Below are 12399 nucleotides of genomic sequence, written 5' to 3'. Positions count from 1 at the left end.
AAAAAAAAAAAAAAAAAAACATTCCAAAAAAGCACTTACACAACAGTAAAAATAGTTTTAAAAACAGAAAAAAATAGACTTAGGTAAAAAAAAAGTTTTCATGTTTAAACTAACCTGCTTGTATTTTCAATTAAATTAAAAAAACTTTATTGTCATTGTAAATTTTGCAAAATGCAGTGCAGTCTTCTTCTGGTATGTTCTATCACTACCATGGTTGAAACGCCACTTGTATTTGTAATCTTATTTTCTAAAGACCCACTTGGATGAAAATAGTATTTTTAGTGTTTTTAACATGTTCTTGAAGTATTTTTTCTAATAGAGGACACATACTAAGAGAACAAAGCTAAAAATAGCTTATTTGTAATGTAAAAATACGGCACAGTCTTCCTAATCAAACAGAGAACTCACAGCAACGGGGAGAGGAAGAGGGGGTGGGGTCGCCAATGGTCTCACCCACAACTCAGAAGCGAACTTCTAATGAACTCTTGCAGCTCCGCAGAAACTGTGTCCAAGAAAACGACACAGGTTACATACTCATAAATAAAAGACCACGGGGAACAATTTTACAATAGATCAAAAGATGATAAAAGTGAGTCTTAAAAGTCATTTAGAAACTGTGGCTGTGAATGAAGGACTTCTTAGGGGGATAGGCTCATTCCTTTAAGCCCATCACAGCACTAATACCACTGATACCCATCCAGGAAATGATCATTTCATGTGCTCAAATGGCCTTTTTTTAGCCAACTGTGAAGCGCACTGGAAAATTTAAGTCTCGTTTCCACTGGGCTGTCCGGTACAGTACGGTCCAGTTAATTCTGGCGGGTGGTGTAGACTGCTAGCGTACCGCTAGCTGCCCCTCTATCACACCGTTGCCAAAGGATGGCAAAGAAGGTTGTGAGTTTCAATGCAGACCAGGACTGGCTGTTGTTTGCAAGTACTTTAGACTTGTAACCAAAAGAGTAAACAGGAAACAACAAAAAACCCGAATACTTACAAACATTGGACACACTAGCTTAAATTTGTGATGTATGGGCGTGTTCTAATGTCGTCATCACTTGCTGCCAATCAGTGGGTGGCTAAAGCAGCTCCGCCCCAACTGTTCTGTTCCACTTTTCAAGGGACGTAAAACCTATGGAGGGCCCCCCCAAGAGTACTGTTTAAAGGGTCCATTTTATAATAGAAACTAGAGCTGGGTTAGTAAAATCAATTTATCGATTAGAATCGATATAAGCTTAAAAAATCAAAAATCAATTCATAAAAAATATAAATCAATTTAGCACATAAAGCTAAAGCCCGCTAGCTTGATGCTAACGTTTTATGGAATTTCCCATAGGACGGCTAATGCTAACACTCAGTCGACCTAAACATAGTCATGAATTTTCCAAACTCTTTTATGGAAATATTTTTAAAAGAAACAATTTATGGTCTAAAACACGTTTTTTTTCCTCATACGGTCTTCTTCTGGAATAAGGTGTAATGTTATAGCACCATCGCCACCTAGTGGCCAAACTGAAACGCTCTCCAGGAGAAGCAGAACAATGTTTACAATGTTCATGATCTGAACATTTTTGTTTGAACTTCTCCTTTTGAGAATCCATGTAACACTGTATGCTATTAACAATCTTATTATTTCACTAATACATTTACAGTATGTGAACTGTATCAGATTAATATAAATATCTTCAAATCATATAGTAGATTATTAATGCATTTTTAAACAAATGTGCATAAATGTGTAAACTCAAATTTGAATTAAATTGAAGAATCGAAAGAAAAAAACAAAATCAGAATCGAATCGGTTCAGGCTCTTGTGAATCGAATCGAATTGTTTCTGGATATTATAATCAATACCCGCTCCTAATGGAAACACTCAAAATACCGAACCGGACCACTCAGTGGAAACAATGTTTTAGACTTACAGGTTTCATCCAGACTAAAACAGATTACACGTATTTAAATGGTTTGAATTGGCACTTAATAAATAAACAGAAATTAGTTCATTATCAGTGAAGAAATTGTGCTCATCACTCTGAGCAATATGAACAAATATAATATATTTCCCAATTTCTTCTCCCAAAAGGAGAAGGATTAGAACAAGTAAACTACCCAATTACATTTGAAAATGGTGGACTCAAGAGTTTTTGCAGATACAAACGATACAACAATTGGAAAGTTTAGTGCTAAAGCCAAGTTAGAAGGCAGATATAAGAACATTAATCCTGCTTTGACAAAATTAGAAATTATATGTGTGTCAGTTTAATAGTATTGGTCTTTTGACACCTCATTAGCTAAGACTAACTCAAAACAACCAACCAATAAGCTATAGTGGATGACTGCTAATGTCTTTGTTATTGTACATTGTAGGTCTAAGCCTTCATACAGTGGTCATTACTTTGAGTGAACCAGTGCGGAAGCGCAAGATCTTCTTCTTCAAAGCGTGGGAGGCTTTGATTTTTACAAATGCTTTGGGCTGCAGAGGTGCTCCAGGGGAGGGGGCAGGAGGCATCGCGGGGGAGGGTTGGGGAGAAAGTTGCTGGGGCCAAACCAACCCCCCGCTTTCATCTGAGTCACTTGATAAGGAGCTGGACTCTGTTGGGTCCGGCTCACTGGCCGAAGACTCAGACTCGTCCTCGTTTGTCTGACACAACCCTTTGTCCTTCTCAAACCGACACTCCAGAGCCTGGTGGTGGTAGGAGTACTGGTAGTACGTCACTGATGCGTGTGTGGGCCGGGATTTTCGCACACGCCTCACGAAATGGTCCCTTTGGTTTGATGGTACAGGCTTTTGCACGGGTTGCGGGACGGCGGCGTGATCAGCCTCGTCTTGGCTGAGCTCCTGGGTCGACTGGCAGCGCTTGTATCCACTCTGCTGCTGTCTCTTGATCCTGGATTGAGAATTGCGATTTCCCTTTCCAAAGCTTCCGCTTCGTCCACCGTCTCTGTCTACGGAGCTGCTCTTGCGATCAGAAACTCTTTGAGGGTTGCTCTGTACCTGGGATCTAGATGCCTTCTTGACTACTTTCTTGCCGAAACTACTTCTGTCTTCATTTGATCGGCATTTCTTTGGGCTCACGTTGGACTTGGAGTGTTGGACGTGCGGCGGGTCAGAATGCAGTTCCTGATGGAGGCATGAGTCTAAGGAATGGGCGCTTTGGTTGATTTTGGAGACTTCTGTATCCTTGTGAAGGCTCAAGACGTGATGTGCTCGGGAGGAATTCTGACAGGGATGAGCTGGAACATATTCTGCATTGACCAGCTGCTCCTCCAGAGGGGATCTCTCATGAACTCTCGTCAGAGCCGGAGGGGATGGGTAGTCCTTGAAATGTTGGGGTGAATCCATCTTGCTTGAATGCTGGGGTGTGTGCAATCCTCTACTGTTTGGATGGTCAAGTGAGACAGATTTAGGGGTGTTTATAATCGAAGCTTGTCTAGGTTTATGACAAAACCCCGGCTGATGCAAGACGTTTAGCTGGTGATCAGTTGACGATGCCTCTTCTGGACATCCCATCCTTTGATGGTGTGCCTGATCCAGCAGCAGGGTACCCTGGAGAAATGCTTTCTCCGAGCACTGAGATGTCTCTTTCAGGGAAACCTTTCTTGATGACTCATCTTTGCAGCACAAGCTAGTTTGTTTCAACACACTGACCACTCTAGCTTCATTTGTCAGGCTGGTGCGGGGTTTAGAGGACCTCATGGGAGGAGCCTGGCCCTGGATAAGCCCAAAAGTCTCTGTTTTGGGGGGCTGCTCATAACTCTGGCGACTGGGTTCGTGTATCGTATCCTCAGAAACCGTGGGTTGTCTTGCTGGCTCTGACAGAAGTATTTTTTCCCTCTTTGTCATCCGGCTTTTCTGCGGGGTTGAGAGAGAACACGGGAGGACGAGGTGGTGATCTGGTTCAGGACATCTGTGTGGCTCAACGTCACCTGAGAAGCAGAAAACATGAGGAAAATTACCAGCATTTTTCCATTTATGAGAATTATAAAATAACTAAAGTCATAAATCAGGTTCCGTGACAACAAAAAGACAATAAAGCCACTTAATAAATACCTAGGAAATAACAAAATTTAAGAACCAGATGAGGAGACCTTATTTTACTTTTCCAGTAATACCTGGTCTGTATTTGTCCGGGCTTTGTGTCACTCTTCCCTTTCCAGGATCTGGATAACTTCCAACATGAATTTCTGCCAACCACAATAAAGAAAACTTTCATACTGAGTGTTTATGCTCTTAAACTTTTATATTATTACCATCTTGCTTAAAGCCTCTGATGCTATGTTCACATCGGCTTCGGCAATTCGAAGTGAAGCAACCCCTTCCAATGAAAAATCTAAGTAAATGCGAGTGTGTTCGTGCTTCTGCATACAAAACTTTTGTGCTCACTCAGCAATGCAAACAGAGAACTGTGCAACTATGCAAATTTTAAAGTCAGTTTTTGGGCTTAACGTACAAACATGTGCAGCCATTGAATGTGCGTTGAAAGTTAAACCAGTTGAACTTTGATCAAACAGGGACTTGGATTAAGTAGAGACGTATTGATAGAGACTTTTTCATTTACAGAAGGGCCAACTTTTAAAATTCATCACAAAGGCGAAATTAATAATTTGACACCAAGTCGGCTGCACGTTGGCGTAGTGGTTAGCGCACTTGCCTCACAGCAAGAAGGCCCCTCGTTCAAGTCCCGGCTAGGGACATGAAACAGAACCATCAACTTGGGACTTTTCTGTCTGGAGTTTGTATGTTTTCTATGGAGACTCCAGTTTCCTCCCACCATCAAAAACATGCTTCGTAGGTTAATTGGTTACTCTAAATTTCGTGAAGGTGTGTGATTATGGCCCTGTGACAAACTGGCAACTTGTCCAGGGTATATCCTGTCTTTGTGCAGAAGTAGCCAGGTTAGACTCCAGTAGACCTCGAAAAAGACAAAGTGGTTTAGAAAGTGGATGGATGGTTGGACACTGTCAGGACTCACTCATCCATGTCCTCTTCCGACCACCAAAGGGACCCCTCTCCTGAGTACTAAACATCTTCAGCAACTCCCATCAGCCACCGCTTCAGTCTACTCCATGCACAGCCGATCATCATCATCCTCATCAGAACCACCAGCATTTATACCCACTCCAGCCTCAACTTCAGTGTGAAGTCGTGATCGTGTTTACCCGTCAGTCTGAGCAGGTTTTCCCTAGTTTGATCCTCCGCGTTTCTGACCCACGCTTGTTTTGTTCCTTCCTCTGCCTTGCCTCTGTGTTTTTGTCCATTGCCTGCCTTTTTGACACAGTCTATGTCTTGCCCTTGTTCTGTTCCATTAAACCGTTTGCATATGGATCCTAACCTCTCAGCCTCTTCGTCCTAAACACCAAGTCTATCATATATAAGAATAGAGCTGTGAAAAAAAGCCTGTAGCAAAATTTGCAAGAATTGGCATTGCTTCCACACTCCGGACCAAAGTTCTTCCAACTATAAGTACATCCGCTGGTATCAGCAACAGTTCAGAGTGAACAGTAACACAGCATGTGTTTTTCATAACACTTTAAATACTGTTTCCTTCTTTCTCTTGGACTAATTTGGTGTGTAAAGCCAACAACCATCTGCACAAACTGTTGCTCATTATTTAACAGCTGTTGTAATGATCACTCCGTTGTTTCCATCTCGTGCTGTTTCTCTACTGTAACGTCTTCCCCTGCTGTTAAAACCACATGTAAACAGACACCAACAACATTCTTCAACCTCTTGTGCTTTAGTTACAACTGTCCTTATGGGTGGATAGACTGTCCTCGGGCAAACAATGGGAAAACCTGTGGTTGATGAGATATCAAGGTCAAGGAACGATCGGTGAACCTGTGGAAAATGTTCATACATATTTTTCTCTGCTGCGGTCGATAGGTCCTAGCGAACACTCAAACGACATGTAAGGATGACACAGGCGTGTCATGCAGGTTTTATTAGTTTTTGAACCCCCGAACACCGTGCACTGTGCAAAGAATTTGTTAGGGTGGTGTGAGGCCACTGTGCCACAACATCAAAACTTTCATGATACGCTTACCACATGCTTGACAATTGTACGTTCCATTTTCATGATGCCCTTGAGGCAGGAGTGTCAAACTCAAGCACACAAGGGGGCAAATCCAAAACACACCTTAGGTCGCGGGCCAAAAAGGATAAACATTTATTGAACACACTAAAACTAAAGTTTTAAAACTTTAAAACTGTAACTTTTTAACATCATGATGAACTACATATATAGCATTATGTGATAATGCTAGTGTGAATGCTGTAAGCTGAATTTGGCCGCTGAAGATGCTAGAGCTGATAGCTAAAAACGCTGCATCTGACAACCTATAAAATATTAGTTAAATGCCAAATAAGTGTAAAAAACAAACAAAAAAAAGGTTAGCCAAAACAGCTAGCATGTAGCTGAAAAATAGCTAAACTTCAAAATACCCTAAAAACTGAAAAATCCTAAATTAGCCAAAACAGCTAGCGTAGAAATATTAGCCTAACTCAAAAACAGCCTAAAAAACAAACAAAAAAAAAGCCTAAATTAGCCAAAACAGCTAGCATGTAGCTAAAATATTAGCTAAACTCCAAAACAGCCTAAAAAGTCTTAGTAAATGCTAAAATAGTCCAAAAAACTAGCAGAATGCCCATTTTCAAAACTTTTAAACTGTAACTTTTTAACAAAATGAATAATAAAAAGGCAGGAATATTATTCCAGAATAAATCAATTTAAACCTTAAATAACTTTTAATAATTTACTCTCTATAAAAATATATTTTGTCATAATTATAAAAATTAGAAATAAGCGCAAGATAACATCGGGCCATTAATAACAATGAAATAAAATTATCTGGAGGGCCGGATCCGGCCCCTGGGCCTTGACTTTGACACATTTGCCGATCGCACAAGCCTCAAGGAAACTAAAAGACATACGCTCTTCTTAAGATGTGGCTACTCCCCTCAGTGACCTTTCACAGGGAACCCAAAGGCGTACGGGTTAACCCCCTGTATGGGTGGGTTTGACTACAGGTTGACTCATGTTTGAGCAGCCACCTTTGATAAAATGTCAATGCAAACCCACGTAGACCACAAGTTTGTGCTCAGATGTTGCTACACAAGTTTTTGAGTCCGGTCAAGAGTTGAACCTTTTCATACTTAATCGCAGCAACGCAGAAATGTGACCAATCAGGAACTCAGATTTGGTAGTGACGTGTTAGTAGCGTCCGCTTCAAAACGTACCAATTGTTGTAAACATGATCACGAAGAAAAGATTAATGGAATTTGAATTTATTTATTTAGTAGAGACGGATATAAAAACATAGGCATACAGCAGAGCAGCAGTCCCATGTCCTTATCATGATGCTTTCAACAAGAGCTAATTTGCCGCATTAGTCCCCAGATGGGATTTTCATACGGCGAAATGATTGTGATTTGAAATGGTAAATTCTACTTCCGGTGTGGGTGAACGCTGGCGCGTCTCTGGCTGCCGCTGCTCCACTGGACTGTAATTAAGCCAATTTAAAATAATGACAGTGGACCTTTTTGTGGCCAAGTCGTGGATTATTTTTGTTACCACTTTTTCCACCAACTTGTGGTCTGTCACCTTGATCTGATCACGTCTGGTTCAGACCAACATTCAGTCGTGAGTGTGAGCTAGCCTGCCTGCTCGGTTCCCCTCACGTCTGCAACTATGTGGATCAACTCGGTGTGGATTTTACTCGCCTGGACCATCCTGTCTCTGGTCAAGCTTCCACTGACAGCTCTCCTCCAGTACTCTGCCCTCGACTTCGCCAAACTCCGCCCGACTCCACTTGATGCTCCTCCGCCAGCGTTACTCCAGCACCCGGACATCCTGTATCAGCCCCGCCGGAGATACATTCACCGCGGCTCCCGACGGATCCTGCAGGATGGTACCTCCAACTCAATCCGGTCTTTCTGGTCCTCTACACGGCATCCTCTGAGGAACTCCCGCCGCCGCGCAGACTCCAGCGCGCTAGCTCGTCTGGCCCCGGCGGCTAACAACAACGCTGCTGCAAAGCTCTCCAGCACCACCGCCAACTTCGGTCTCCTCAACGTCCGCTCGCTCACGAGCAAGGGACACCTCATCAGAGATCTCCTCATCGATCAACACTTGGACTTCATGTGTTTAACAGAAACCTGGCAGCAGCCGAATGACTTCACCTCCATAAACGACGCGACTCCTCCGGGGTACGTTTACATTACGCACCCCCGCGTCTCAGGGCGCAGGGGGGGGGGCTTGCTATGATCTTCCGTGAGAACTGGAGGGTTGCGCCCGTGACTGTCCCCACCTGTCAATCATTTGAGGCAACTGTATGCCAGATATCTGGATCAACGCCAACTGTCGTTGCCACCATCTACCGGCCCCCAAAACCAAATAAGGATTTTATGACGGATTTTTCTGATTTTTAACTCACCTCTCCACACTGTCACCTAATTTAATAATTCTGGGGGATTTTAATATCCACTTGGACTGTGTCAGCAACTCCCTCACTAAAGATTTCACATCCTGCCTGGACAGCTTTGGTCTTCATCAACACGTCAACTTCCCCACCCATAAAAATGGACATGCTCTGGACCTTCTCTGCTATTCAGGTGTTTCCCCTCTGGACTGTAAACCGGATATTTTCCCCTCCTCAGATCACATGCTATTATCCTTTAAAGTCAACCTCTCTCTCTCCAAATCCAAACTTCCACGTACTATCACCTTCCGGAATATTAAGGACATCAACCTGGACAATTTATCCTCACTTATCAACACCCTCCCCCCCACTGACAGTCTCTCCACTCCAGATGAACTACTGTCATATTACAACTGTAACCTCCAAGATCTCCTGGACAGTCTTGCTCCACTCAAATCCAAGTCCATCACATTCCCCAATTCTGCACCCTGGTACACCTCAAATCTCAGACAACTGAAAGCCAAAGGACGACAACTGGAGAGATTATACAAAAAAACCGGTCTAACTGTCTATAAGCAAATGTACACCAACCATATTTCTCATTACAATGACTCCATCTCCAAAGCAAAAATCACTTATTTTTCCGGTCTAGTAAACTCCTCAGTAGGAAACACAAAAGCCCTTTTCTCTCTCCTCTCCAAAACAACAACGTGTCCAAATTCACTCCCCCCCCCACCTGTACTCCCTAGATTTTTGTAACACCTTGGCATCATTCTTCACATCCAAAATTGAGCAAATCCACCAGCAACTTCAGCCTTCCTTAACCCAAAATACAATCCCTGCTGCTCTGACTCCCCCACCACACTTATTTTCTGATTTTAACCTCCCGTCAGTCAATCAAATTACTGAACTTATTAACAAATCCAACACCTCCTCCTGTCAGCTTGATCCTATACCCACTGCTCTGGTCAAGGCTGCTCTCCCTTCTCTGTCCCCGCTCATCACCAGCATCATTCACGCTTCACTTAAGACTGGAACTGTCCCCTCTACTCTCAAATCAGCACTCGTCACCCCCATACTTAAAAAACCTGGTTCAGACCCCTCCAACCTCAATAATTTCTGCCCAATATCAAACATCCCATTCATCTCAAAAATTCTGGAAAAAACTGTTGCCAACCAACTCCGTGCTCATCTCTCCAGCAACAATTTATATGAACAGCTCCAGTCTGGTTTCCGTCCCCTCCACAGTACAGAAACAGCCCTCCTCAAGATCACCAATGACCTCCTCCTTGCTGCAGACGCCGGTTCAATCTCCATCCTCCTCCTGCTAGATCTGAGTGCGGCGTTTGACACCATCTCCCACCCCATCCTTCTGGACAGACTTTCTAATATTGGCATCACCAACCTACCCCTCAGCTGGTTCCATTCCTATCTCTCCGGTCGCACCCAGTTCATCCAGTTAAAATCATTCACCTCTCCCGTGGCCCCCGTCACCACAGGTGTGCCCCAGGGCTCTGTCCTGGGGCCCCTGCTCTTCATCATCTACCTTCTCCCCCTCGGTTACATTTTTCGGAAGCACAACGTCCAGTTTCATTGCTACGCGGATGACACCCAGCTCTACATCTCCTCCAAACCTGGCTCCACTTTTCCACCTTCCTCCCTATCCGAATGTTTACATGAAGTCAAGTCCTGGTTCACAGCAAACTTTCTTAAATTAAACTACAATAAGACTGAACTTCTCATTGTTGGCACAAAATCCATCCTCAGTAAAAACTGTAATTTGTCTCTCTCCCTCGACAACTCCTCCATATCCCCTTCCCCTCAGGTTAAGAGTCTGGGTGTCATCCTTGACAGCACTCTGTCCTTCTCTGCCCACATCAACCACATCACCCGGACCGCTTACTTTCATCTCTGCAACATCCGTCGTCTCCGTCCCTCTCTCACCCCTCACTCCACAGCTGCCCTGGTCCACAGTCTCGTCACCTCCCGGATCGACTACTGTAACTCCCTTCTCTCTGGACTTCCTCAGAAAACCCTCCGTAAGCTTCAACTGGTCCAGAACTCAGCTGCTCGGATAATAACCCAAACCCCCTCCATTCAGCATATTACACCCGTCCTACAGCTGGAACTCCCTCCCCTCTGATCTACAAAATATGGACTCACTCTCCCAATTCTCCAAACACCTGAAAACTTACCTCTCTCGGACTGCATTCAATACCTGACACTTTCCTGTAATTTTAACTGTTGATTTACTGTTGTGTTTTTTTTTTAGCTGTTTGTTTTTATGCTATTGTTGTGTTTTTAAGCTTTTATGTACTGTGAGGCGACCTTGAGTGCCAAGAAAGGCGCCATATAAATAAAATGTATTATTATTATTATTATTATTTGTGCCCGGTCAGATTAATATGATTCTAAGACATTTATAGAAACAGAGCTTTGAAAACAAAAATACCTGGAGCAAGATTTGCTCTGCTGTGACCATTGTAGGAGGCAGACGAACATCAGTAAAACCCAAAAAAAGAAGAATCCTCTTCCCTGCCGCTACGTGTTTGGTGTGAACAGCTGAATGTGTGTTCATAAAAGTGCATACAGCACGTTCTTGAATGCACCACATGTGGTAAATAAAGCATATGGCCTTAGATCAGGGGTTTCAAACTGCAGGCCTCAAGGGCCGGCCTCCTTAAGTCATTTTTTATTGGTAGAGTAGATTCATTTACCTGAAGTGAAGGGCTTATCCTCCACTTTATCTGAATCGACCAACTTGACCTCAGAGTTGATCTTCAGGTCTGCCACCTGCTCCTCTAAAGACGACCTGGAGTCAGCGTGGGTGCCCTGCAGACGACTCTAAAACAGGAGGAACAACAGAACAATGTTAAACACAGTCACCACAGCAGTCTGTTTCTCCATCAGGAGAAACCGGTGTGTCTTACAGCCCTTTTAGCGTGAACGATCATTTTAAAGGACATCAATATAACAAAGGTCGAACTAAAATAAGCTAGTAGGCAAATTAAATCTTTGTTTCATGATGTAAATGTTAGTTTATTTAGATTTTTTTTAAGTGAACCTGCCATTTGAAACCACTTCTTTAGTTCTGTATTACGTAGTTTGTTGAATTTTAGCATCAGTGTATTAGAAAAGTTTTATTTTAGTTAGTTAATTAAAAGAATAAAAAAGATTTTGAATTAAAAGTAGAACTCTTCACCTCTCAAACTGGTACCATGAGCACCATTTGGTTTTTATCTTACAAAGAAATTTAGAATTCCTGCATGAGACTTGAATTACACTAAGAAAACAAACAAAATAAATCTTTGTTTTGCTTCTTCTACATCTTATGCTGTTGGAAGGTCTGTTTTCTTCTTTGTAAATGGCTACATTTGCAGGAAGGCATGCATTTGGGAAAAGTGAATGAGTGACTGAAATGAGACAAAATTGCTGTTTTTTTCTTTAAACTGTCAAACAACTCCTCCTGCACTTTGAGTAATGGATGAAAAATGCAGAAGTCCTAGAGAATTCAGAAACCTCTCCTTTTCTAGAAATATCCTGTCTTTTAGCATGCATTCTTAGCATGTCAATATGTTGGCATTTTCATGTACAGAAGTGAGGCGTTGAAGCTGCAGAGAGCCTCAGACTCTGCAGCTACACTTCACTCTAATGATCCTCTACAGCTTTAAATCATCCAAAGTCCTTCGTTTCCTGTCTTCCAACAAAAGGTTGATTTTGTCAACGGCCACTTCAGACGTGATCTGGTTTTCCTGCCGGAGCTTTACAGTCAAATCAACACCTCAGTTTGACTTCTGCAGAAATCTCAGCAACGTTTATAAGTTTAGGAGTTTGTTTTTTATATTAAAAAAAAAGATATAAAATGTAAGATCAATTGTATCTATTTAAAAAATGATTTAAACGAGACAGATTTTTTTATTTTTCAAGAATTAAATTCACCCATCCATCCATCAACAGGGCTGGAACTACAGGGGGATCAAAGGG

At 42.6% G+C, this 12399-nt stretch overlaps 1 protein-coding gene across 1 annotated transcript in view; it reads right to left on the bottom strand.

Annotated features, from left to right (window-relative positions):
- Positions 1-1839: 1839 nt before the first annotated feature.
- The window catches only part of LOC112143041 (dapper 1-A), an 11842-nt gene continuing 1282 nt past the window's right edge, over positions 1840-12399 (bottom strand). Inside the window, exons 2-3 of the mRNA XM_024266777.2 lie at positions 11133-11259; positions 1840-3924 (exon numbers count right to left, since the gene is read on the bottom strand). Coding sequence (XP_024122545.1) covers positions 2375-3924; positions 11133-11259 — 1677 coding nt within the window. The 3' untranslated portion in view covers positions 1840-2374. The remainder of the gene's footprint in view (positions 3925-11132; positions 11260-12399) is intronic.

Source organism: Oryzias melastigma, linkage group LG14 (assembly GCF_002922805.2).
Source record: "Oryzias melastigma strain HK-1 linkage group LG14, ASM292280v2, whole genome shotgun sequence".
NCBI classification, from domain to species: Eukaryota; Metazoa; Chordata; class Actinopteri; order Beloniformes; family Adrianichthyidae; genus Oryzias; species Oryzias melastigma.
Note: the sequence above shows the minus strand (reverse complement) of the source record. Positions and strands in the feature narration are given on the sequence as shown.